The 27,906-nt window shown below is 40.2% G+C and overlaps 1 protein-coding gene across 2 annotated transcripts in view; it reads right to left on the bottom strand.

Moving 5' to 3' along the window:
• LOC144650799 (uncharacterized) overlaps window positions 1-27,489 on the bottom strand; it is a 33,350-nt gene extending 5,861 nt beyond the window's left edge. The window contains exons 1-34 of one of the 2 annotated variants that reach the window (XM_078510541.1): window positions 27,377-27,489; window positions 22,902-23,105; window positions 22,310-22,409; window positions 22,165-22,235; window positions 21,578-21,805; window positions 20,770-21,039; window positions 19,909-20,115; window positions 19,347-19,514; window positions 18,970-19,194; window positions 18,031-18,237; window positions 15,826-16,038; window positions 14,965-15,171; window positions 14,247-14,462; window positions 13,930-14,130; window positions 13,292-13,498; window positions 12,446-12,652; window positions 11,917-12,126; window positions 11,533-11,739; window positions 11,005-11,217; window positions 10,474-10,683; window positions 10,017-10,226; window positions 9,000-9,206; window positions 8,234-8,452; window positions 7,628-7,837; window positions 6,749-6,967; window positions 5,818-6,158; window positions 4,989-5,250; window positions 3,999-4,169; window positions 3,207-3,410; window positions 2,843-3,061; window positions 2,311-2,469; window positions 1,120-1,332; window positions 756-968; window positions 136-342 (exon numbers count right to left, since the gene is read on the bottom strand). In XM_078510541.1, coding sequence (XP_078366667.1) covers window positions 136-342; window positions 756-968; window positions 1,120-1,332; window positions 2,311-2,469; window positions 2,843-3,061; window positions 3,207-3,410; window positions 3,999-4,169; window positions 4,989-5,250; window positions 5,818-6,158; window positions 6,749-6,967; window positions 7,628-7,837; window positions 8,234-8,452; window positions 9,000-9,206; window positions 10,017-10,226; window positions 10,474-10,683; window positions 11,005-11,217; window positions 11,533-11,739; window positions 11,917-12,126; window positions 12,446-12,652; window positions 13,292-13,498; window positions 13,930-14,130; window positions 14,247-14,462; window positions 14,965-15,171; window positions 15,826-16,038; window positions 18,031-18,237; window positions 18,970-19,194; window positions 19,347-19,514; window positions 19,909-20,115; window positions 20,770-21,039; window positions 21,578-21,805; window positions 22,165-22,235; window positions 22,310-22,409; window positions 22,902-23,105; window positions 27,377-27,449 — 6,898 coding nt within the window. In that variant the 5' untranslated portion in view covers window positions 27,450-27,489. Of the gene's footprint in view, window positions 1-135; window positions 343-755; window positions 969-1,119; window positions 1,333-2,310; window positions 2,470-2,842; window positions 3,062-3,206; window positions 3,411-3,998; window positions 4,170-4,988; window positions 5,256-5,817; window positions 6,159-6,748; window positions 6,968-7,627; window positions 7,838-8,233; window positions 8,453-8,999; window positions 9,207-10,016; window positions 10,227-10,473; window positions 10,684-11,004; window positions 11,218-11,532; window positions 11,740-11,916; window positions 12,127-12,445; window positions 12,653-13,291; window positions 13,499-13,929; window positions 14,131-14,246; window positions 14,463-14,964; window positions 15,172-15,825; window positions 16,039-18,030; window positions 18,238-18,969; window positions 19,195-19,346; window positions 19,515-19,908; window positions 20,116-20,769; window positions 21,040-21,577; window positions 21,806-22,164; window positions 22,236-22,309; window positions 22,410-22,901; window positions 23,106-27,376 lie in introns of both variants that reach the window. The other variant, XM_078510540.1, reaches the window with a different exon arrangement.
• Between the last annotated feature and the right edge of the window lie 417 nt (window positions 27,490-27,906).

The following is a 27,906-nucleotide window of genomic DNA, read 5'->3' as shown; positions in this document are numbered from 1 at the left end:
AATAGAAAGCATATCACTTCAAATAACAAGAACAGCCTTGCCTAAGATTAAAAGGAAAGGCGACAGCCTTAAAGGTAACAGTTGACAAGTCAGCTTTCTATAAATTCCTGATCTCACACAGCGGCCTGTACTAACCAAGAAAGGAACAATCTTGCTTTCCTCTGGACCTCGTCCTCGGTATTTCATTTCCGTTTCTATCAACGCACCAGCACTCCCCTGTGGTTTGGAGACACTGCGTATCTTCGTATGAACCGTCAGCCTTACAGCGTGGAACAAAGTGTCCGGGTGGAGCATTTTCAAGGCACTCTTCACGACGGGCTTGACAAACAGTCATGTTTTTATCTGTTTCATAAATGAACAAAGAAATTTGTCTCACAGTGTACTTTACTAATAATTTACCTCTCTTCAACCCTGTGGGGTGAAGACTGTTTTAACTTTTCAAAAAGGAGGAAGTAGATCAAAAAAGTCGTTGTCCATCAATATGGAAAAGATTGAGATGTCAAAAGAATACCAGGAGGCTTTGGAAAGGCTGTGGAAATGTTATACAGGGACCCAGAAGAAAGACTTTCGTAAGGTGGTAATTTTTTTTTACTGTTATGTTAAACAAGCAAAAGTATATGACAAGGACCCAAAGAAAATACAACCCTACTCATGCGCAAGGCAACACCTTTTTGACCATCTCGAAACAGGGATGCGGGTTAATGGCAGTAAATGCACGAGGTGTTATCCGCTCGATTTAGTTGTCTCTTACATACCGATATCAGTACAGTTGGGTTTCCCCCAAAGGTGAGTTCCTGCCAGTTCGTTTCCATGCTTGTCCACACACCAACATTTGCCTGTCATATCATGACACTGAACCGTCTCAAATGACCCATCTGGCTGACAGCTTGCGACAAATAAACCAATTGGCGTCCTACTGCGCATGGTCGTAGCTCTCTTGTTCTCCCTCTGACACGGTCTCATGGCAACTTCAAATAAGAAAAATTGTGAAATTTTCAGCAACTTTAATTAAATTTCCTCCTTTCGTCTACCCTCCTATCCTTTTTTATCCTCCTATCCTACACTGTTCGAAGTAGACCATCAAATTATTAGCCAATTTTGGCAATTATCTTTTCATACCTTGCATTGTGCAGTTGGGTGTTCCAGCTTGTCTAGTCCCAGGAATCTCATTTCCATCTTTGTCGACACACCAGCAGACACCATAACTCTCAGCACATTGCACTTCCCCGTAGCCACCGTCAAGTTTACAACTTGGAAACGAACGGTCACTAATACGGACGTGAGGGCACGACGATGACAACGACTTGACATGCTCACTGAAACAAGCTGCATCTAACGGACATAAATTAAATGACAGGTATTGGGAACTCGATAAAAGAGCAATTGGTGTTGTTGGACAAATTTAGTTAACCAAAAGCTATTTTTCATGAAGACAAGATATCAGCTGTTATCTTGTTACCATGAAATGTACCTCGCGTTAAAAAAACACAACACAAGAAAAACCTATAGAAGCAAACACCTCAGTTCATGACGAATTACTTAATTTTTACTCACTTTTTATATTGTTTCCGTACCTAAACCTATAATAAATTGTCCCAGAACACTTCCGACACACGAAATAAGCCCCTTATTCAACGACCCCTTTTCAGCTGTCATTGAAACCCTCCTAGGGATTTTAGGGAACAAGGGAACTGGATCATTTATTTTCAGGGATCAGGGGATATTTTAAAATTATTTTCAGGGAACAAAGCAACTCTTGAGCTACTAAAATATAAAATATATTACGTACTTGAGTGTCAGGCGAGATAATTGCGAGATGATTATTATTACGAGCTGCACAAGGTATCTTGGGAATGTTTGTAATTATGTTTCAAAAAATTGAGAAGGGGAGGTCTTTAAAGGAAACACTCGTTAGAGCAAAATTTTGAAGGTGACAACGTTTTATTATCTTGACCAATAGGAGTCGTATTTGGCCAGTCAGTTTTTTAAAACATCATTGTAAAACAAGCAAACAAATATGGGGAACTATGATAAACATTTTTTGGGGAACAAGGGAACAAAGCAAAAACGTTCGGGGTCAAGGGAACATGGACTAAAACATTTTTGGGAACAAGGGGTTTTATTAATGGGGAACAAGGAATGAAATCCAAAAAGATTAAGAGATCATGGGAACATGTACCTCCCCCTCCCCCCCTGGGAGGGGGCTCGTCATTGTCCCGGTGATAACAATGAATGTAGGAATAAAAGGATCTCCACTATTTTTGCAGAAGCATGCAGCTTTTATAAAGCTTGCAAATTGATTGTTTATACCTGGTTTATTTGACGAAACACGCGTACAGCGCCTAACACATCCACAGTCACAGCATTTGGAAGATTCGGGACAATCACTGTCCTGTGAACATGACTGCTGAGTCATTTCTTCTGGGCATCGGTCTGGGTCCGATACATACGGGCACACCCCTGGACGAACTAAGAACAGTTGGCATATTTCAAGAAAAGTGGTTTCCAGCATAGTGTGATCTTCCTACGTTTTTTTTTTTTTTAAGCCAATGTAATTATGTATCTGATTACAATGCGCATGAAAACTGCAATGGACCAATCTGCTCCGCAGTAATCCTTGCAATCGGTGAGAAAGATCTAGAACCTAATTTTGGTTTTGCATCTTAAATGTTTTTATTGATTGATCAGGTTGCACGACGTTTTTGAGCAAATAACAGAACTTGGAAAACATTTTGTAAGCAGTCCTTTCAGACAACGGGCAAAACGGTGGATATTTCATTATCAAAACTTAACAGTGGACCGAGTAGTGAAGGGCCACTGTTATTCGATCACAATCACTTACTTTGAGCAGGACATTTTGGTGTGCCCCAACGATGTGTGCCAGCAATCTCGTAACCAAGCTCATCCGAACACCAGCAGAAGTTTGTGTTTCCAAAGCACTGTATCTCTTCATATCCTCCATCTGGTTTACACTCTGGGACAAATTTTCCAACTGAGGGTACGCCGTTGAAGCCCAAAGCGTTTCGTCTTTCTTCAAGACAGGGAGTTAGCTCACCGGACCCTTGGAAAACAATAAACAGGGTCAGAAAAAAGTTAAGTTTCACTGTCATGTCAAGTGGACCTGCGACCACCCAGTTACAATACCAACGCCATTTCGTTTATTTGGACAACAAAAGCGTATATTATATTTTTCCTGAATGACGTACCTGCTGCTAGGCTACAAATGGGGATTCCTGTAACCCTAGTACCCATTACTTCTTTGCCGTATTCATCAACGCACCAACAGTAGTCTGTTTTTCTGTAACACTGTACGTCTTCATACCGTCCACTTGATCTGCACTTCGGAACAAAGTGACCCAGTCGTAAACTAGACACACGTTTCTGCTCGGCGAGACAGGATGGGAGAACTCCTGTTTGAGGTATTTAAAACAATACTGAGGGAAAGGTGGTGCTCATGTCAGCCTGGTTATTTTCTGTTACTTAGTTATTTTCTGCCTTATTGTTATCTCTTTCATTATTTATTTTGATTAATTTTTTCCCACCATTTCCACACGAAATAAAGTGGCAATATTAGAGAGATTAAGCATGACGTTTATTTTTCCCGCGAAATAACGGCAAAAATTCAACTTCTGCTATCTGCCGTTTGGCGTTCGTGCGCGGAAATGAGTAGTTTTTTGTTTGTTGTGAATGCGGGATTTTTCCCTATTTCTATGAGGGATTAATTTTAAAATTCGATATTAAGGTAACAAAATGAAAGGCGAGCTCGCGTTTGCCGTTTGCCGTATAACCTAAAAGGAGGGTTTTGAACCGATTTAACACCAGTCAAATTTGTATGTAGTTTATCTTGCAAATATATTACGACGAACTCAACTGCCTTGTAACCACTGCTTTCTGTCTTTTTTCTCGTCTTATAACGGTGCGACGCCTTCAGCGTTCCTAAAAAAGTTGCAAACGTTTGTCTAGTGCAACGATATCTTAAATTTTACTTGTTTTCTCACCTTTACATTTGTTCATGCATTTTTCATAGGATGGAAAGTTGTTGGCGTTTCCTCCGCACCCACTGTATATAAAAGTATGACATTCTCCAGAGCTTGCCTCGAAGTAGTGCGCAGATATTGATGCCAAGCAACCAAGCTGACCAGGTTCGGGAGCGAGGTTACATATCCAGTCTAAAAAAATAAAGAATTGGTGAAGGAGAAAAAAATGTGTAGTACCTTGTCTCGAAAAAAAAAAACGTTTGTTAGTCTAGTAGAGGGTCATCAATTGCCTCCGATAAGAAATGAAATTTAGCATAAAAAAAACGCACAAAAGTTGGCGTCTGACAACCTTTACAATCTATAGAAAAGTTTTCCAATGCTTTCAAAGTCCATTTTGTTACTGTGGGTAGCTGTGTTACAATGCATAGCATCTTTGTCATGTCTAGTCTATTAGTCTGAACTGCAATTACATAAGATTAACCATCTCAATGCAAATGGTCACACAACTCATCGCCGCAGTCTGGCCAGGACCTGTACGCATGCGGACAGCCTATAACACGTGGTGGAGTGGCTGTCATGGACAGCTGTTTCATCCTTGTTAGGACTCATCAGTATGGCAAAGCCAGGCGAAAGGGTCTCGTATAAAATTAACGACCTCGCCGTTAACTCAAGAGCCTAACTCGAAGGACATAGGTTGCTTTAATCCCCACTCCCACACAATCCCTATAAGAATTGTGGCTGGGACTGTAGAACAGTCTCGGCAATGCGTATGGAGATGTGGATCCACTAAATATGGATGCAGTCTTAGGACATAAAAATGTCAAGATAAACCAGGAGCCACAACACATCTCCACAACACAACCACAACACATCTCTGCGTTCTTGCCCGGACAGAGGCCCGGATAGAAGAAAATATTTACTACAAATATTATTTCAGCCTTGCGTGTGTGTCTGAACTTCTTGCAAAGCAAGACATTTATCAGAATTTCTTTGAGTTGATATTCAACTTACCTCTAGATGCATCCTTAGTTTCATTTTTGATTATTTCCATCACCACTATACCCCTGTCACGAAGACTACTGAAATCATCAGCAGTTAACATATTTCTGTAGTCTGACGTTAAATCCATGAGCTCAGGTACTTTCACTTTTTCTCCAATACCAATAACGTATATAGATACTCCTCTATCCCTCAGTCCCTGAGCTGCAGCTGACAAAGGGGTGTAAGGTCCTTGCTTTTTTTCCTGTTTGCTACTTGTCAGAATAAGTAGGGTCTTCGGTAAAATAAAAAAAAACAGTGAGATGTTACTTATCACACACAATATACATATTTACTTTAGTAACAGCACTTGAGACTATAGCTCCTTGCTTACGATAGATTAAAAATGAATACATTATTTACCTACACCGACTTTCAATACGGTGCGCTAAGAAAAAAAGATATGTTCTTGTAAAATTGAATACTATGGAATTCGGATCGCGGAACACTACTGCGCAATTCTACCCTGGGCACCAAAGGATTTTTCTACTGCGCTGCGGAAGATTTCTCTTTGGCAGCCGAGGACCGTCACCACAAGGGGCGAAGCCATTTCGCGCGGATCACAAAGACTAGACCGAAAACCGGAAACAACGCATGAAAAAATCACGTTTCTTGACTGTTCTGTAGACTGCGCAAGCCACACGCCTTGCCGATAAGATGGTCAACCTGAGTTTTGAATTACCAGAAGGCCATCAATATTTCTCAATACCAATTCTTGCTTCAAAGCAAACATAACGTGCCTCCCCCCCCCCCCCCTCCCCCCGCTAGGTATTTCGATCTTAAAAAGTAACAATTGCTGTACCTTAGGTATCTCACTTCTCATTCCTGTCGCCTCGTTAAACAGTTCTTCTTCAGCAAGTAACATAGCTAAGTCAAACCGACTCCACCCCTCCTTGTAACGAAGATTGTTTACAACTTTAGTCACGTTCTCAGCAGTGAGATTTTTTCCTTGTAAATTGTTAAAATACAGTGGTACTTCTGCATCACGACTGAACACAATTAGTCCAATGTGAGTTCCGCTGGGTGAGATGTCAAAAGACTCCACAACTGAGGAAACGAACTCCAACATGTTCGGCCAGTTTTTCTTTGTTACAGAGTCTGAACCATCGATCAAGATACCAAGATCTATTGGAGTTTCATGGTCTGCAAAAGGCAAGAAAACACAGAATCAGTGTTTCCACCTTTTGTTATAGATGCCCAACAAATATAACATCAGATATATACCATAACGTAAAATGCCGGTTATAAGCTAAGCTCCCTCGAGCTCCCCATCCCCTGAGTTATAGGCTAATCTGTCTGCTAACGAAGATAACGTCCCGATTATAAGCATCCACAGATAAAAGCCCACCCAAGTACAGCTTTTCAATGTAAAATTGAACTAGTATTCTGACAAGACAGTTTTCCAAATAGAATTACGCCATAATATTACGTTCTTCAGGTAAATTGCGGAGCAAACGTTTACTATGAGTGGTTTTATTGCAATTTATCGCTTATGGGAGTCTAAAAGTCGTTTCCTATCAATTCATTGCCAAACAGTTTACGGTATGCAGTACGGCATTTTACGGATGGCCTTTATCGTTCATATGTAAACATTTTCGTTAAGGGTGTGACCGAATTCTAGAACCAAAGCCGCCAAAGCACAAGTATTCGGAGTAGACTTCATAAACAAGTGTCCTTTGTCGTCGTCGTTGATGTTGTTGTTGTAATTTTTCGTATGACAATATTCCATTCACCTGGTGGTAGTCTAGCGCAATGAGGTCGTTCCCACTTCCTGGTTCCCAGTATTTCATTGCCTTTCTCGTCCACACACCAACAAAGGCCCGTGTATCCATGACACTGCACGTCATCGTAACTTCCGTCAGGTTTGCAGTGCGGGACGTATGTACCTGGAGGTGGATTTCCAGCCAGACCAAGAGCTCGTGTTCTGTGGCGTTGGCAAGCTGTTATATTAACTGAAAAAAAGGAAATGGAATCCATAGGGACATCAGTTAAGCGCAGGATATGCCGCTGGATTGGCCACACTCTCAGAAGGAAAGTAACAATGTGGCGAGACAAGCCTTGCACTACCACCCACAAGGAGAGAGGAAAGTTGGACGGTCTAGGAACAATTGGAAGCGATCCATGCTGCAGGAGTTAGAAAAAGTAGGCTACTCCTGGGAAAGAGCCAAAGCATTAGTAAAGAAATGTGTGCGCTGGATGAAACTGGTAAACGCCCTATGCTCCCACGAGGGCGGTAAGGAACAATGATGATGATGAGTAAAAAAACCACGCACGTGTTTGGTCTATAGAAAACGCGCAGTCGGCGAAACTGCCCTTACAAAAGAAAGCACTTACAGCTCGGGCTTTCTTTCTCCTTTTATAAACACTATGGTACAGCAGAGCTGCTAAGTTTTCTAAGATTCATCGACGCATTCATTATTTATTCAAACAATATTTTCAGACCCTGAGGCAGATATGTTGTTAGTGTGAAATCCTTTCCATGAGGGACTCTATCTCGATATACTACCAATTTGCACAAGTATCACTGCGAGAAATGAATTGCCTTAAGGAAATTTTGTTTAGATATATCTTTACTTTCCTGACAATATTAAGGCAGCAGTTGGTCAACCTACCTGAGCAGTCAGGCAATCCCCGAGCTGCTGTGCCCCAGCGTTCATTCCCGTTTATGTCCACGCACCAGCACTGTCCTGTACCGACGTGACACTGAACTTCAAAATAGCCGCCATCCTCTCGACACCTCGGTACAAAGTTCCAGGGATTAGGCCCACTTGAAGATAATTCTATGGCTATCTTTTGGCGTTTTTGACAAGATGTAAGATTTCCTATTTAGTGAAACAATGAACGACAGCAAAATTAACAATACATCTTTAACTTTGCAATAATGCTAACTGAAGGAACGAGGAACACTGTGTGTCCAGTTATCCTTAGCGTCTGCACATAACGACTGATCAATCTACAGATAAGTTCTGCAAAACTTAAAAAAATGAGCTTAAAGAGATACCGGCTTTACGTGTCATCAATGCTGCATCGAGCCAACTATAACTAAGGTCTACAAAAGGATACAATTTCTTTACAAAAACCCGTTAGCATTCAACACAAACGTGTCATTCTACTGTTTCGCAACTCTAACTTAGAGAGTCAGTAATTTCTACGTTGAAGGGTATCAGGTAAAATTAACTTAATTTAAAATACCATTATTATAGTCCTTATATGCGTACCTTCACCTGGGCACTGAATAATGCCTTCGCTCCTAGTCCCTCTTATCTCTCTGCCATCTAAATCCACACACCAACATTGCCCTGTCGTGACGTCACACTGTACTTCATCATAGGTTCCGTCAACTCGGCAACGGGGGACATATTTTCCCGCCATTAATGGAAGATGCAACCGACGGCTGCGTTCGCGTTGGCAGGGTGTGAGTATGAATCCACGAGAGGCTACCAAAATAAAAACATTTTTTGTGATTTTGATAGTAACGGTTAAAAAAGGAAATGCTTTATTCACCGATTCTTCAAGTTGCTATGAAACGTAATTCAAGAAAATGTCAACTCAGCGGTTGTGAAACCCATATAAGACCAATCAGTTGGCTGCAGACTAGACTTATTCGGGGTCACTCAAAAATATTCTTGTTTAGCATTTGCTGGCATGCATACTACAATGGGCTAGTCAGTCATTCAGCTAGCAAAAGCTATTTTCAGGTTCTTTAGTGGACCAAAATAATTAAAGATCTCACTGGAAGTCCCAGCCCCCCCCCCCCCCATCCTCCAGCCCCCCTACCCCCTTGACATAAAAAGAGGGGCAGTTGATCGCATAGTTAATGACTGAAACAAGCAGCCAAGTAAGCTTGAAAGAATAAAAATCAAAAATGACAATGCTGAATACAAGTTCTAATATAACTGAATATACCTTCTACAAATTGGGACTCCTTTTGTTTGCTTCTTTTAATACGTGGTTATGGTTATTTTTAACAATTATGACACTTACTGGCAGCTCTACAGTCTGGTTTTCCAAGGCTAACGTCCACACTAGTGCCTGGTATTTCATCACCTCTATCATTTATACAGAAAAATTGGGACGCCTGCACTTGTAAAGGAGAGAAGCTTCCATCAAGTCTGCACCATGGAACATGAGAGCCAGTTGAAGTGATTCGGCTGCTTTTTTGATAGCGAGTCCAGCAGGATGATTGATCGTCTATACAAAACAAAGTAACACGTTATTATACACTCACAAACAACCCTGCGCTAAGATTTTAATTAAAGTTATGTATATAGCTCATAACAACATCTCAAAATTATATTATGGTTATTAAAGTCTATAATTTTATAATTTTATATTTTTTCGTTGGTTATTGTGTTTTTAGGTGAAGTGCAAAAGCGCTGGAGCGTTTCAAGCCTAGAAGTTCGCCCGGAGTTAAAATTTCAATGTTCAAATCGTACCGGATTTCTATTCCGAAGATTCTGCAGAAACTTGAAGAGTCATGGTAAGATGTTATTATGAGCTAAATACAGAAGTATAAAATGCAATTTTATTCAAAAAGTGGTGTTCAACGTGACCATGACGTGACCATTGTATCGACATATTGACATGCATGTTATTCCTCAATAAATTGAGTATAAAATGAAAAGTTATTAGAGCTTTTAACCCGGCACACAGTGCACCATTTATTTCGCTCGAGTCACCTTAAATGGCCTTGCCCTCCCCACCAAGTGCTATTTAAGAGTATTGGCGAATTGTCAGAGTAATCGGGCAAAATGGTGGGAAGCAATCTGTGATAAACCGGCATACCATTCGTTTCATTGCTTCATACTTTTGAAACCGGCAAAAAGCTTCCCATCTATCGGCCACTTGGCTCATGAAAACCTTTTTAGGGCGAGTACACAGGCGATCACATGGCGTTTTAGATATCAAGTAGCGAGAGGACTATTCAACAATCTGGTGAATTTTAAAATAAATGTATTATCTGATCAATAAAAGAAAGTAGCAACGTGAAAAAAATCTTACCAATGGTAGGACATGAGACGGTCTGATTTGTGGCTGTAAGGGGCAGTTTGTTCCCGTCTCGATCCACACACCAACACAGTCCAGTTGAGTTTTGGCACTGTACTTCCTCGTAACTTCCATCAAATTTACAACGTGGCACAAACCTTCCCGGGTCCGATGGAAGGTTTATTGCCTCCTGTAACTGCTTTTGACACTGTGTCAGTGAGATAACTGGATAAAAAAAGATCTCGTGTCAAAAATATAGACAATATTTATGCGTAAATGTAAAGGTTATGAACAAAAAATGAGAGAGATGGAAAACTCTGAGTTTTGCATGAATGACTGTATATGCCAGCGAGCAGCGAGCCGCTACTTACGGCACTTAACTCGCGTAACTAAAATATAGACTTTTCTGCCAAACGTTCGAAACCTAACTTCAGGATTTAGACCTTGGCAAAAAGTTAGTCCGAAGAATTACCTGGCCTGGAGCAGACTGGCTTACCCATCGCCAGTTTTTGTCTCGTGTCCGGTATCTCAATTCCCTCACGGTTGACACAAAAGCAAGATGATCCATGACATTGAATATCCTGGAAGGCTCCGTTCTTACTGCAGCGAGGCTCCAAACGACCCAGCAAGGGATGTCTAAGATAGTCCTGAAATTGCTTCTGACACAAAGTCAACTTGTAACCTGTAAAATTGATAGCCCTCATCACTGCTAAGCCTCTAACGCCGTCGGTGGAAGTCGAAAAGTTTTGCCATTATATTTATTCTTAGAGGCTTCCTCGCCATTCATTTACTATTTCTTTTTCTCGAAACAAGGGAAAACTTATTTTAGCGGATCAAGATTGGTTTTGGTTTTACTTCTGATTAGTTGAGAAAGTGGCGAGAATTTTTCTTTTTCTTTTTTTTTTAAAAAAAAGAACTAAAAACAATCACTAAGCCTAGTAAGGCAAAACCAAAATATGTCCTCTGTGAATCGTTCTAATGAAATGCCTCTGTCTTGTTTTACCTCCAGCACTGCATTTCGGTTGTCCTTCAGTTATATCCACTCGGCTGCCTACCAATTCCACACCATATTCGTTGACACAGTAGCAGTAAAATCCCTGGCACTGAACAGGCTCGTATTTTCCCTCGTATGTACACTGAGGAATATATGAGCCTGGTAAAAGCCAGCTTCTGAGTCGGTCTTGATACTCTCCTTGGCACGGAGTTAAGGCACCAGCTGCAAATGAACATTTTATACATACCAATATAAACCACCATTGAAAATGGAAAGAGGCACTAAAGAGATTTACTCTACGTCTGGTATACACCAACGGAAAGTACTTGATATTTTTAAATCTAATTTTTTTGCCCATTTTAAACAACATAACAATTTAAATTTTAAGTGAAAATAATAATGTTTAAATATCTCTCTCATTGGTTCTTCTACACCTCATAGTTATTCGTCACACGAAACGCTTTAGATCAAAATTTGTTGAGGTAACACAGTCCCTCTTAATAAAAAGTGTAAAAAAATGTACACAAAAATCCAAACCTGCAGATGGACAGCTCAAGTAATCAGTAGTCCTCGTTCCTGTGATTTCTTTTCCTGACTCGTCTACACACCAACATTCACGTGTGGCTCGAAGGCACTGAATCTCTTCAAACCTGCCATCACGTTTGCACGTAGGAATAAATCGTAACGGTGTGGCTGGGAGTTGCAAAGCTTCCTTGTAATTTTTCTGGCAAGTGGACAGCGGATCTTCACGTGTCCAAAAAGAAACAGACGCAGAAAAATTATTTTAAGTGGTAGACTATAAAATATTGGTACATAAGGCGAGTTATGACCAAACACAAAATTGTTTAAACTGACACATAGAAGCGCTTCGCTCTGTATACAATGTACACAGACTGGCCTAAACAAACTAAACAAACATACCTGAAAGGTCACATTTAGGTTTTCCAAGTCTAACAGGCACAGAGGTACCGTTTATCTGATTTCCATCCTCGTCGACGCAAAAGCAAGCGAGGCTCTGGCACTGCACGCGCTCAAAAGACCCATCCTCCTTACACCTAGGAATCATTTCTCCAGGAAGCGTATTCTTGGCATAATTTATGTACAGCTGTTGGCAGGTGGACAAACGAGCTCCTGTTGGCAGATAAAACAAACCAAACAAGCACTGCATGAACTCAACAAATCAAAATATTATGTAAGGAGCATTTTCCATTGTAGCAAACCGGCTGGTTTTAATCCATTTGTAATCGTCTTAAACATTGGTAATAAGGCTCTGGTTTCTGCTTTCTTGCAAAAACCAACGTTTAATAAGTGCCAGGATATCTGAGAAGAGACTCAAGAGATCTTAGAAAAAAGGCAAGCAACTGAAGCAAGGTTTCGATCTTTGGACTAGTTTAACAAAGGGGGAGTGAACTGTAAGTCCTACGAAAAAAGACACCACTCAAACACCTACCTAATATGGGACATTTAACTGGCTCAGTTGATCTCGTCTCTGGAAGTTCATTTCCGTCACTGTCCACACACCAGCATTCTCCAGTGGATCCTTGACATTGCACCTCTTCGTACTGTCCGTCAAGTTTACATTGAGAAACCGATACACCCTGGAAGTACTTCAAAGATGCCTCGCGAAACTTACGTTGACAGGAAGTTACCGTACCACCTGGAAAGACAAATTTAAGAAGTTAAGCCTAAAATGTCTACCAGTTTTTTTCTAACTATCGAAAAGATAAACGGAATGCAGTGCATGCAGAGGCGATGACGTTTTCCAAGGGGGTCTTAAATAATTTTCCGGAAGTTTGTCAAAGTAGCTGCAACTTCTATACTGAATGACTGTTCAGCAAAATCGAAACAACAGTTGCATTATCTTGTAGCGTGTGATCTGCTATAAGCCTGATATACGATAAGCCTCATAATCGATATATATACAATACTTCCACGAGCGACCAAGGACAAAAGCGGTCTCGTAATAACGTTGTTTTACACAGGCCAATTGTAGAAGATGCCTGTTTAATGAATCTAAAAGAACTACTCATTCGTTTATAATTTGTATTAGTCCTTTTAAACTTTCCAGGAGTACTTTGCTTTGTGTTCTTCACGGCGATCTCTGGTTGTGCTAAACTTAATCTCTGTTCACGTCTTACTTTTATATATTTTTCTATATTCCTGTAGTTAGTTCCCAGTCCTATTCGGTCCGTCGATCGGAATAGCGGTCGACGGCCCATGACATAAGGCGATAGATTGACGTCATCGCCTTAAAAATGTTAAAGGAATGTATTCTACAAACATTGATAGGGCTTACTAGTAAAAGTGCAGGCTGGTCTTCCAACCGACACTCTTATCTTTGTTCCAGGCATTTCATTTCCCTTTTCATCAACACAGTAGCAGTATGATCCATAGCACTGCATCGGGTTGAATGAACCATCAGCTCGGCACCATGGAAATTTTTTAGCTCGATGGGTGCTTTCCATCCAGTTTAACAATCTCTCTCTACAAGAGCTTAATTTAACTAAATTGGAAACAAAGCAAAAGGAAATTAGCAAATGACAGAGTGAGTCGAAGGGTTCGCGCCTACTCGAGTATCACTTTAAAAATAAGCACGTCCAGCTTACCGCGTCTATGTGTAAGAGAGAGGTGCTCACTTTTGTGGTAAGCATGACATTTTCGTCTAATTTTCTTGAGAGTTAAGAATTAATGCAACTGCTCTTTGCCAAAATATGCAATATGCTTCATTTCCGTTATAGTGTTGTACAGACAATGGATAAAAGAAGCCCTCGTATAAATCACGATAAAACTGAGTCACCATTTTAAAATGGTCACCACAACAATAACTATATAGTCAAACATGTAGAACAGGCGAAAAGAGGGCGGAGAAGGGAGGGGGGCAATGAGAACAATACGCTTGCGATAAAGGAAATATGTTTAGGGACGAATACAAACCGAAGTCAGGACATTTTTCCAGATCAGTACTCCTAGTATCAGAAACTTCATTCCCATCGTTGTCCACGCGCCAACAATCTCTCGAGGAACGATTACATTGAATCTCAGTCCAGCTCCCATCAGGGTTACAGAAAGGAATAAACTGCTTGGAATAGAAAATAGAGTCTCGACGTTTTTTCTCGCAAGGCGTGATGTTGGCATCTAAAAAACAAACACGCAATAAGAAAAAAATAACAAACGTAAAAAATTCTTTCGATAATGGTTTTGCAAATACTTTTAGATTCGTTCTCTTTGACTTAAGTGACATAAAAGATTACCTGGGTGTGTGCACTTCGGTTGCCTGGCTGAATTAACTATCCTTGTTCCAGGAATCTCCTGTCCTTGTGGAGTGACACAATAGCAAACTCCTCCTGTGCATTGTACCTCTTCATAACTACCATCCGGGCTACACCGTGGCACATATCGACTCAAGGACTGCTCCCCGTGCCTTAAGTTCTTCTGGTATTCCTTCTGACAAGCAGTTAGGGGCTGTCCTATGGAACGGCGCCAAAACAGCATTTATTGCTTACTGTTTCTTTGCAAAAGTGATCAAGTCCGGACCGATTTTCTGTCGGGTCCGTACAATTTTGTGTAAACACGCCTATTCGATTACAATTCGGCACCGCCCTCAAGAAATTACGTGGACCTCCGCTGTTAGGCATGAATAAATCAACATTTTAAGTTTCTTAAGGTAATCGGGTTTATTGTGCGATGTTTCGTGCGAAGTTTTTGTTTTCCCCCTGAAAATACCTGGCAAGCCTCAATTACAACGCCTTTCAATTAGGACGCGAAAGTTGAAGACCGTTTCATTTCCTCAGCTACTTTTAGTCGCCAAATGTGAAAGATTTCTTTTCTGCAAAACAAATATAATTCAAATCTTTCCAGCAAGAGAACGCTGCACAAGGATTTAGGCTTCAAGTTTATGTAGGTTCATTGCAGCTGCGAACATGTAAAGCACAAAATTGCAACTGTATCAACAACAAACGTTAAACAGACCTAAGCCTGCGCACTTCAAAGGCCCTTCACGTCTTGTTCCCTTTAGTTCACTTCCTTCTTGATCCACGCACCAACACTCATTGCTGGCTCCGTAACACTGAACCTCCTCGAAGCCCCCATCTAAATTGCACTGTGGAACATAAGTGTCCTGCTCAGATGAGCTAAGGGCTGCTTGGTGCATTCCTTGACAAAGCGTCAGACCGTGACCTATAAAGAGAGGATAATAGCTTTATGAAGGAAGGGTCATTCATTCTACGTGGAGACAAAACAAGTGCCATGGAAAACAAGTTGATGTTAGTACTAATAATAATAACATTAGTTTCTTTATTCATTTGAATAAAAAATGCATATCAATTACATTACAATTATAGAACAACACGATAAAACGTTATATAAAACACTTTACAAGTAAAAAAGGGTGAAATGGAAAAAAGTAAACAATTAATAGAAGGGGAGAGGGTGACATCTTGTTTGCTAATTTATGGCCTAAACAAACCCTGTGTTTATTTTAGGAAGCTGGTTGTTGACGATTCTTCTAATCGAGGTAGGAAAGGGTAGATGGGATGTCAGCTGTCGGTGCTGATATTTTTAACGAGTTTTTTTTCTATCACAATTCTTGCATATTAAACAGTTTATAATTAAAGCGACTTTTATACAATAATATCTTGCATACAGCTCACCTTCAAATTAAAATACTAATTACTTAGCCTTACTTACAATTTAAGACGCTACAAATGACGCATGTTACCAGAAAATTTATTTTAACACTTCAGTTCACGATTTGTAAGGTTGCGTAACGCGGCAATTTTCTAAAAAAATTCCCGCTTTGCTTTAACGATTCACTCGTGTTTCTATCTCTACCTGAATCGCCACAACTCGGTTCTCCAAATAAAGTGTTGATGTTGGTATCCTTCACCGCCCTTCCATTTTCTGGATCGACACAAAAGCACGTCACTCCCAGGCACTGAACCTCCTCGAAGCTTCCATCGGGCCGACATCTCGGTATTTCCTGGTCTTGTCGCGGACTTCTGGAATTTTCTAGGTACTGACGCTGACAGAGCGTCAAACGAATACCTGCAAGCAGCAAGAATGATGACAATCCTGCTGCAGCCTTCCTTTTTAAGTGCACTGAGCGTAGTGCAGGTTTATAGGGCAAATAATTCGTCATCCTATTTCACGCTTCAGCATTAATTTTTCGTAATGTTCTGTTCTTAAAGTATAAAGACCCTTTACCACTGGTCTAAGGACTAATAAATTAAAAGTGGTAGTTGATTTCACCCTCGTAAAATGTATCTAGAAATGTTTCGTATTATCATAATAGCGGAGCTCCACAGCGGCCCAAAGGGCCGCAGAGCGGAGCCCCATACACCGAATGCAAATATGGCGGATCACTCGGTCGGTGCCTGGGACGAGCTGCATGAAAGCGAGGCTAGTCAGGCTTTGGTGTTTGTTTTGGCAAAGCTTTCGTACAGAAGTTTTTCTTATTCGTCGATCTGGTGTGTTTCTTTTCGCTACTCCTATGAGTTGCTGTGTTTCTGAATGCCACGAGAAGTGATAGAAGTGTTCACTGTTTGCCTCTTAGGCAAAAATTGGACCAATGCAATTCGCTGAGACGAGTGAAAGGAGTACAAAGGAGTTCACGATCGTCACTGGAACTTTTAATAACGTTTGTTCGCTACATTTCAGGTTGGAAGATCTTAGAAAATGTGTAAGCGATCACATTTAGCTCCAAGTCGTTCTTATTTGGCTCAATGCTTTCACTAGCTTTAACTATCGGGGCAGTTGAATTTCATTCACTTAGTTAGTATTTGATCGTGCGATTCCATGCGAGTGGATCGGACGCGAACAAAGCCGGACATGAACATTTTCTTTTGAGACAGAGGATGTTTTGGAAGTGGAGCTTTTCTTTACCTTGGGAAAGGTACTGGCCATGTAACTCGTGCTGGAACACCACCAGACACCACATAAGCTCGTCATTGAAACGAATTTCCTAAGATCTTCGAACCTGAAATGTAGCGAACAAACCTCAATACCGGTAGTTCCCGCGGCGATCGCGACTTCCTTTCTTTCGTCTCAACGAATTGCATTGATCCACCTTTTCCCTTAGAGGCAAACAGTGAACACTTCTATCACTTCTCGTTGCATTCAGAAACACAGCAACTCGTAGGAGCAGCGAAAAGAAACACACCAGATTGATGAATAAGCCAGACTTCTGTACGAGAGCATTGTCACAACACCGAAGCCTGACTAGCCTCGCTTTCATGTAGCTTGTCCCAGGCACCGACCGAGTGGTCCGCCATATTTGCATTCGGTGTATAACCATATAAAATCGACAGAAAAAAAACACAAGCTCGAGTTTTCATGTTCATCACAGGTAGCGGAATGGCTCGCAGGCGCGTACGTCCGTACGTACGTCTCCCACTTCACAAATAGGGACCTTACAAAACCATGACGGCGACACTGACGACAACGTCGACTAAAAAGTGAATTTTTAAGTTACTCAAGATTTTCGCAACTATTCTAATTTATCTAGTGCGTTTATTGGTATTCAAACTAATCTCTAGCTACCTTATTGTTACTTATTTTCGCGGGCAGTTAATTTCGCGAAAATGGAACGGCCATATTTCGCGGGACTTAAATTTCGCGATTTGGCCAAAAAAAGTACGATAACAGGAACTAAATTTCGCAAAAATTGTCAAAATACTGGTCTACAGTAAGTCTCAAAATTGGTCCAACAGTTTCCAATGACACTGAACAAAAAAAAAACATAATGTTTTAAAAACAGTTTGACATGTTCCTTTGCAATAAAGTATAGCTAGTTTGACGACTGCACCAAGGTAATTAAGTAGTAAACTGACGGCAACGTTCAATATTCATAACGAGTTATATGGAAGGTATTAAATTTCGCGTCGTTATTTTTCGCGAGAACCTTTTTTCGCGGGCCTTAAATTTCGCGATTTTTTGAAAATCGCGAAAATTAAGTCCCGCGAAAATAAGTAGCAATAAGGTAAATAATAAGTGCAGTATTAAAATCAAACTAGAAATCAATAACGTTCGCATACCTACCCAAAACAGGACATTGTAAAGGTCCTCTAGACCTCGATCCTGCGAGTTCAGTGCCATTTTTGTCTACACACCAGCAGTAACCCGTTGATCCATCACACTGAACCTCTTCATAGCTACCGTCCTGCTTACATTGAATCAGGTAAGAAGAACCAAAAGGTACACTGCTAGCATTTTGTTGAGCTCTTTGACACGGAGACAAACCATCAACTGCAAAAGACGAAATAACAATTTTGACTTTGTTGCTGGTCAGTTAAAAAAATATAACAATTTTACTGCTACTTGAAGACTTTTAAAGAGCTCTAACGGCATCGTCTGTGTTGGAGCTCAATCGAGAGGACCGAAAAATACCGGTTGGAAAGGAAAAACCTTGCCGCCTTGCCTAGTTCCTAGGCCACTATTTTCGTCGCGGTCAATCCGTTTCGGGTCACGTGGAACGAGCGAAAAAGTGAGAGCTTTCCCCGGCCGTTCGCCCCGGATACGTCACCAAAACGAGCAGGGCCATAAGGGCCTGGGAAAAAGCCGTACAGGAATTGGGCAAGTTGCTGCCCTTTAGGAGATGAGTGTGGGTGAGTGAGTTGAAGACCTTTGCAGAGCTTTTAATTGCCAGATTGGAAAACATTGACACTGCTTTGCCTCTCTTCCAGTCCAACATCCCATTTTTACTTTCAGTTCTTAATCGGAATACAAAGTTCTATTTACACATAGAGCTCTTTCACGTCACACATACATAGCCAGGCTGCTAAGTTACTCCAAGCAGACTTCTTTCGACGAAGATTTCATAGGGTTTGAATGCTCCTTAGAAGCTGAAATTTTGGTGACTAACATAATTATCTTAGAATAACTTTTTCGTTTACGTGAAGAAAAAAGTGTCATTTTGGAATGAACTTCTCCTTTAACATTCTTTTACTTTACTATTATAAGTATAGCAGCACGCATTACCAGGGGGAGGAGGTGTGCCCGTGCAGTTGAGAGGTTGATTCCGATAAGCTCTCGTCCCAGGAACTTCTTCTCCTTCTTGGTCCATACAAAAGCACATGGCTCCATGGCACTGAACCTTATCATATCCTCCATCGGGAAGACATCTTGGTACAAACACGCCAAGACGTTTATTGCGCCTGGCTTCAAACTGTCGACGTAAACAAGGAGTGTTCGCCGAAGGATCCACTGAAACAAACATCATCGATTTCAGTTATCATTAATGGTATTTAACACTGCATTATTACATACTTTGTCCTGTAATACTATTTTGATGAAGGTATCCTATTCTAATTTTCTTTCTATCTTGCCAGGATTGCTTGTATTTTCTGTTCACTTACCAATGCACCGAAGCTGACATTCCTTTTTGGTGTTAAATCTGTTGGCGTTACCACTGCAGCCGCCATATATGAACTGCTCGCATCGTCCTTTCTTCGAGTTGTAAAACCATTGTGGTATAAAGGCTCTACAAGGACCCTCGATCATTGGTAAAGTACAGATGTCACCAGCTGCAAGATAAATAGCAATAGCAATCTAGAGTTCGAAGTTTTTTAATTGGCTTTAAGTTTTTTTATGAAAAGTACCAACTTCCAAGATGGCGGAAACATTGAGGAAAAGGGGGCTCTTTCCTTGGTGTGACGCCTGACTCATTCTAAAAATCCAAGCATTATGTCTAGACATAATGTTTTTATGTCGAGGCATGTTCATTTGATAATCCGTTGGAGGTTTCGTTCCAGGTACAAAGCTAAACCAATAAGATTTTTTTTCCTCGCCATTCAAGCGTCGAGAGCTCAAGAAAGTAAGTCTTTTCAATCCATCGGAGTTTCGTATTCAAGCAAAGAACGCGTCAAGGGGCCTTTTATCCTAGGAACTTGCATCGATATAAACGAGGTTGAAAAATACCTGCATGACTGCAAGACGAGCTACACGCCGCTTGCGAATGAAAATTATTTTTGTTTCCCCCACAACCGCTGTAAGCAAATGGTCTGCAGACTCCATCTTTACCATCAAAGTACCAGCGAACGGCGTATTTTTTACAGTACCCAGTATTTCGAGGTTGTAAACAATCTGCGCGAGACATGTTATTTCCTTTACTTGGAGGAGATGGCCCTGGAAGTCAAAGCAAACATAAAAGTTTAATAATAATTTGATGTTCCCAGTTAAACTAGGTTAACAAATTCGTACATATTTCTCTTACTGGAAGCGCCTGTCCTCAGCTGCCGTTTGGGCAGCATCTGTAAATAATTAGCAAACCTAAACCCTTATATTCCCTCATTGAGTGGCTAAGTGCTCAGTGGTGTTATTCGATCGATGGTTTAGATGAAAAACAAGCATAAAAGAGCGGTGTGCCACTCTGTTTCATTTATAGTGCGTTTCTTGGGGTGAATTGGATCAAGATCAATGATCCAAGATCACTAGGATCGGGGTGCATCATAGGTACCGATTAATCCATGTCCAGAGCGGTTTCGTCGATTCCTTTGATGTACCATGATCCGAGTGATCTTGGATCATTGATCCTGACCCAGAAATAATATTAATAATAAAACAACTTTAGGAGAACTACGAAGTTAAAAATCGTTTTTTGTTTCTTTCGTTTTTCGTTTCTTGTTTCTTTTTTTATCGTATTTATGGGTGTGTTAAAAAAGTATTACCTTCAAATAGAGTAAACCTAAAATACTGGTATACTTTAGTACAAAAATACCAAATCAAGGAACTAACTATAAAACGAAACAAAAACCAAAATTTGTCATCTTTAAATCTTACCGTTAACAATGACATTTATTTCCGCCTCCGCTGTGGAAAAACCGTCGTACGCCATACATTTGTACATTCCACTGTCGCGCATGTCTACATCTAGGATATCTAACTTGTCCATACGTGGTATCATTCGGTTTGGCAGAGCACGAAGTCCAACTTTCCTCCACGTGATACTCACAGGATCTCCCTCAAAACGGCACGTGAGTTCACCTTGTTTGTAAGCTGGGAGAATTTGTTTGCTCTTATGAGCTCCACTTACTTCAATCTTTCCTCCATCTGAATAAAATCAATTTTAACAAAAGGAAACGTTAATTGGCAAAAACAAAATAACTATGTTCACCTAGGCTCGATTTTCGCCGCCTTCTCGGGTCCGGTTTTTGTTCCTCTCCGAGCTTTCGGGGGGATGACCGCGGGCTCATTTTCCCGAAAAAGCCGCTGGAAATCGAGCCTAGTGAAAACCAGAACATGTGCGTTTTCCAACGCCGGTTAAATACCAAATAAGGGCCTTACAAAAAATGCAAAATGATGACGTAATCGGAGTAACAATAGCTGTCATAACATCAGCTTACATACAATAAACAGTTAATAAGAACAAGCACAAAATGTGTTATTTTTCGGATGTTTAAGAAAAATATTTTGTGGTGTATTCTGTCGTTTGTATGTTAATAGGCAAATGGTTTTTGTATTTATAAATTTTTCAAAGTTTTTTCGAGAATAACAAAATTGTAAACACTGATAACAGACGTGTGGAACCAACAAAATGCAATAACCGTCGCTGACCATTTATTGAAAACAAATACTATGATTTACTTACTTTGATTGCATCCTCCATGGTTATGAATCTTGATATCAGTTACTCCCAAAATACAAGCTGTTCTGTTCAACTCACACACACTCTTGTAGGGAATGCCATCAGTTCCGCAAACTTTTTCTTCTGGCCGTGGCTTGGGGCATTTTGACAAGCAGGAGCATCTAGGAGAGTTATATTTGTCCAAGGCACAAACTTCCCCTGGAAACTTACATACCCTCGGAGAACAAAGAACTGCAAAAGAAGTACTCTATTCTAAGCAAGTGCTAAAAATACGCCTTACCCATAAAAAAAAAGTAGCGTTTCGTTTTCCTTAATTCCGGTCCACCCATTTTAGATGCTCCTAACACGTTTTCCTGTCTATGTAGGTAGATGGACTGCCATCCCATACACTATGTTTTTAAAACAGTGTAAAACTAACAGGAACTTGGAACTTTAAAAACGTGGTGCAAAAATGGCCATGGAAGTATTCCATTCAAGCAAATAGAAATATTTGAGTACTACACAACATTAAACCTTAAGAATAAAAAATCTTTATCCTACAAACAAGGATACCATGGTGTCAAAGCCACCATGCTTTAAAGAAAGGATACCTTTTTGACATTCGTCTCTGGACATAAGAAGTTCCGGATTAGGGTTACATGTGCTATAGTGGTGGCAGCATCTAAAACAACAGAACAAACAAATATTATTTATCATGTGTTACTGGTCTGACGAACATTAAAAAGCAAAAACTACCTTTTGCAGTTGCTTTTAAAGCAAAATCTAGTCCTTCCAGGAAGACAATTAGAATCATCTTTATTTGACGTTATTGCGGCTTCGTCTTTTGGGCAGGCATCTGAAACAAACAACAATAACTATAGTACTTAGAAAACCTTCGCAAAAGACGAAAGGAAATTAACGACCAAAACAGGAAGTAATTGATGATATCTTGCTAATTGTGTATTTATTTTGGAATTAATTGCACAAATTAACCTCAACCCTGCAAGTAACTTACTTAAATAAACCCACCCGTTCAAACTAATTGTCATTATAACATTTCGTCCCCAAACTCCGCTTTTCGTTTGGTCAGCACTAAGAACGCCCTGAAAGTCCGCTACGCACGGACTTCCGGTCAATGTACGCAGACTCAGAGTTTATTCTGCTCAAAGCTTGATTGGCTGATCATCGATAACGAACACTCTGCGTTTGATTAAAACATCGAACTTAGCCAAAGTCCGTGCTCTCGATGCCGACCATCAGATAGCCACTGTAGCAGTTAAAAATATATATATTTTTCTTGCGTCAGTGTTGAAGTCCAGCAATCTTTATATTTTGTTAAAAATAATACCTTCACCGGGTCCTATTGCCAAAATGGGCTCATGACAGGATCGTGTTTCACAGGTGCTCTTACAGCACTTCTGAGTACCGGAGCAGTCCCCGTCCCAACTGCATTGTTCAAGCGACGAACAGTTCCTGATAAGGTTCCAAGATGGGCATCGACCCTCCTTAACAACTTGTCTTCTGAGGCGGCGAGCAGTCTTCACCCTGTTACCTACGAATAAGTTGAACGTATTATTATTGACATGTATTAGAAGCTAATTTATACATTAAACTTTTGTCTTAGCAGTCTTAGGCCATTATTTCTTCCAAACGCTGACTTTCCCTCTAACTATAATGGAATGCGTAGTATTTTTGATAGTTTTATTGAAACGCATATGTTAAAGATCCCGTTCTCAAACGCCATCGCTTTTGCATGCATTGCGTGCCGTTAATTAATAGCGGAGCTCCTAAGCGTAGCACCATAACCATGAAAGAAGGAACACTATCGAAATGAGTTTTCATGGTCAACATGGAGAGCGGTATGGTTCGCGGGCGCGTACGTACGGCGTACATACGTACGGGGTCGCGCAACATGGCGGCCATAGTGAAGCAAGAAGGCCTTATAAAGGCGGCCGTATAAAGGCGGCCTTTAAAATGTAAAGAGGTTTGAAAAGAAAAACAAGAAGCAATGAAACAAAATGTGGCTGAAAATTACGTGTAGAAAGTAATCGACCGCCAAAAAAGTAGACATTGAGAGCCATAATCGATCGATGACTTTCGTGTCTATCTGTAAAGCCAGCAGCATTCGAAAGCTAAATCGGGTTGATAGAATAAACAAACCATTTTATTGCTACGGGGTAAAAAAAAAAAAAAAGAAGGAAAAAAGAAAAAAAAATCTTGACCCGCTGGGATTTGAACTCACGACCTCCGGATCCGCAGACTGGCACCTTACCGATTGAGCTAATCCGACAGATTCTGTAATGCACGTTGAATATATCCTATATCAATGAAATAGATATTGTGGAGTTTACTAAACTGCTGCGAAACTATAACAGGATCGCGAAACTATTTTCTATTGCTAGATAATTTACTGTACTCTAAAGTAATTTTTCGTGCCATGAGTAATGATTTTGCCCCGCTTTTAGATTATTATTTTTGTTGTACTGCTGACATTCAGTATAACCGTGAGCTAAACATTAGTACTTTGGCCGCTTATTCACTAGAATGAAAACATTGTAAGCTCCAGTGAAAATTAAATAAATGGGGAGCTCCGCTTTTAGGCGTGCCTAAATCTATATATTATGACACATGACAGCAGTAAATGTAATTGCAGGCAAGACCGTAGAACTATGATACTGCAGTCTCCAGAAGCATGCGGTGTCCTTATATATCACTTGATTATTGCCAGCTAACAAAGTCGATAAAAGCTAATATCGTGAAAAACATTCATCTAGCTAACCAAATAGCCAATTAGAATGCGATGCGAACTCGAGTGCACATGGAACAAACAACCCATTCTTAACCGCTGGAACAATGAATGCTTTTGGCAAATGCACCCTGCTGGAACATTCTTTGCAATATAGATTATATCGTTCTATCGACTACTTGATGGGCACAGTGCATTCTATTTTTAACTGAAAATCATTGAGATAAAGCGAATCTCAGCTATTGGTAAATCGGTGACAGAATCGTAAACGCCTTTTGATAACAGTGCTATATAAGACATTAAGACGGCATCAGTAGAAAAGTATCATTACACAGGCATCGCTACTGTAAGTGACATGATCGTAATACTTTCCTCGCACTGGCATCTTCATCTGTTTTTCAATTTCTTTGACCCTTTGCTTTGAGCTAACTAAATATGGGGCCGTCATTTTACACACTCCCAAGTTTCGACATTCAGTGCGTAACATCTTCAACCTGTTCCTAACAACTCAAATATGACCGCCTGATTAAAATTCTGATCTCGTCGAAACAAATACTTGGTACATGCTTTCAAGGTTGATGGGTACAGGGGGGTCTTAACCTCTCGCCTCCCGTACTTTTTACTCCCGCTTCCCGCCCCTTTCGGTAGTGGTTCCCTCCTCTTTATCCCACATCTATTGTGAAATTTAACGAAATGTTGCGAAATTGTACTCGTTTTCCCCAAGTTCCCGCCACCTTAGGAATTTCGCTTCCCGCCCTCTTTTCTCCCGCCTTCCAAGATCCAGTCCTTTTCTCCAGGACTTCCGCCCCCATGTCTTCCTTCACAAGGTTTTAACGAAATGGTTAAGACAGCATGTACGACTAGACCATTATTCCTTTCAATTAAATATATACAAACACGCTTCGAATACCAGACCAATCTAGTATTAGACAGTTTTAAACTACTTTAGGCTTTCATTAGAAAACTAAAAAAAGAAGTTCACAACAGCATTCAACATTTGTTTGAAAAGTCAAGTTTAGACCGTTTAATGCCAACTTTACTCTTACAAGCGAGGGGTTAAATGACTTATTATTGACAGACTAGATAATAAATTATGACATGAATGAAAAACAGTCCCTTTTGCCCGCTCAAATCTACAAAACAAAACAAAAAAAACAATGGAAAGCATCAAGCATGGAAAACAAAACTCCTGGAAAAGTTGCTAAGATTAAGGAGTCGTGTGTGACCAGTTGCTTAACTGCTGCACGGTACAGACTGTGGCAACACGTGCCAATTGTCTTCAATTTATCAACGTTATTGTGAATCAAGAGTTCAAAGTCATTCAAAAGGTCAGGTTCGGAAAAAATTAATACCAAGTTCCCTTTTCGGTTCCTCTGTGGCTGGTAACCGCAACACTGGTGTGTAACTCGTCGAGATCAGCTTGCGAAAGAGTTCAGAGAACTTTACCACCCAGTCAGGTGCACTTTAAATTTCAAATCTATTATTAAAATGAATCAGGAACTTGAAAAAACAAAAATTACCCTCACCCCACCCCATAATAGATGTCTTGTTTGTTGGAGACGCGTCGAATTCTCAACCCTTTTAAAAATCCCAATATCGAATACTGTTCGCTGTACAAATTCTGAGAATTTGATGCTAGATTTATTAAAGGAACATCGCCATTCTGGAGATTTTCGAATTTTCATTAATTCTGTTTACCAATGTGACGATTTTGTTCAAAATCAGCGCTTACATGCATCTTCATATAATCCCTTGTTTTTATTTATATCTCATGACAGCTTTAAAAAAAGTCATCGCATGACATCAGTGACATCACTGGATCAAATACTTGTAATTATTTTAAAAATACGGGTCAACTCCGAGGTTTCTAGATAGTTCAGAGAATTTGACGCCGACGAAGATTTCTGTTAGTCTCTGGTATATAAAAAGTATGGAGCAAAATTCTAATACTCATACAATATACAACAAACTGATTTTCTCAGTCCTTCTTGTACTTTGTTTTATCGAGGTTCCACTTTGCAACGACGATTCCAGTGAGTGGAGCTCTAATAAACAGGTAACAGAAATGTCCAAAATATAAGAAAGGATTCAGCTAAACCTGGACCATTTTGATTCAAGTGCAAAGGACGATCTGTGAAAAATAAGCGCGCACAAAAATTTCGTCTGGAATTCCCCAAGAAAGCCTAGACTCTAGCACGATTCTTCCGTGACAATCGTTGGTGGTCAGTTGTTCTCGACCGATTCGCGTATTCGCTTCAGTCTCCGTTTGTTTTTGTTAATTAAATATGAGAGCAGGACCTTTTATCACCAAGCATAATGGATCCGTGGAGCTCTTTAAAATGCGACAGAGGGGATTTGTCATTCCTAGCGAAAATAAATTCCATTGGGGGGTCAGTTAATGTGGCTATGCATACTTATCCGGTTATTGCGTCTGGCTAGCTTATTAGAATAACAAATGTTCATTGACATCGCTGAAAACTTAAGTGAAACAATTTCATAATAGACGTTACTATATTGATTAGTCTTGATACAAGAAAAAATTTAGAATTAAGGTTTTTTTAGTAGCAGTTTGCCTGGCCGTTCGGAATCGTAAACGCTAAATGAACTGAATATTCAGTTCATTTAGGTTCATTTAGCGTTGAAATGTATTGTCTATGTTTCGCCAGCTATCTATCAATGAACTAATAGTTCAAGAATGCGCTTACTGTTTTATCATTCATAAGAGCATAAGTAGTCTCAATGAGAGAAACACGAGAAGTTAAAGAGATTACACTTTCAGTCGCTACAATCTATACAATACACGAATCCGCCGGGCAGCTAGTAAACAATCTTAGATCTAATTCGCCAGTCTGATAAATGTCATATTTCTCGTACCATTGCGTATACTCCACTATCTCGAACTTTCGACAGACAAGATATATTTCTGTCATTAGCCTTCAAAACGTGAAAGGCTGATTATTCTTTGTGTATTAAAACTTCACGTCCGAAAAACTGTTTCTCTCCTGCCGCTCGAGAATACATCTAAACAACAGCTTATCCTCATAAAACAAAGATCATACATAACCCATCGTACCTACCTGCAGAGAGGTCAAAGCAGAACGCTAACAACAAGAGAAAAACCCAACTTTTTAGACCAAATAACTCGCACATCGTGCTCGATCATTTAAATACCACCGTATTTGTGTGCTTGGCGAGACCTCGACCACAAGATATTAGGTTTCTTTACAATATCCGGTCGTAAATAAGGTTACTTGCGTTACTGGATCTTTGTCACGACATCATTACAAGCATATTCATGGATGGATTGCGTGCAAGGGAACACAATTTCCGGTTCGCACTAACATTAACAGACTGCAAGCGCGATGACTGAGGCTTGCACCTCGGTTGGAATGAAAAGTGTTCCAGTTTACCTAATTCTTAGCTCTTAGAATAATAATAATAATAATAATAATAATAATAATAATAATAATAATAATAATAATGATGATGATGATGATGCTGATGATGATGATAATAATAATAGAACCTTTTTTTTCACCACGATATGTTTTAAGCAAATACATGCTTGAGGGGTCGTGTGTACGTGTGACTAACTACCTACCTAAGA

This window comes from Oculina patagonica, chromosome 4 (genome assembly GCF_052425735.1).
Source record: "Oculina patagonica isolate OP01 chromosome 4, crgOcupat, whole genome shotgun sequence".
In the NCBI taxonomy this organism is placed as follows: Eukaryota; Metazoa; Cnidaria; class Anthozoa; order Scleractinia; family Oculinidae; genus Oculina; species Oculina patagonica.
Note: the sequence above shows the minus strand (reverse complement) of the source record. Positions and strands in the feature narration are given on the sequence as shown.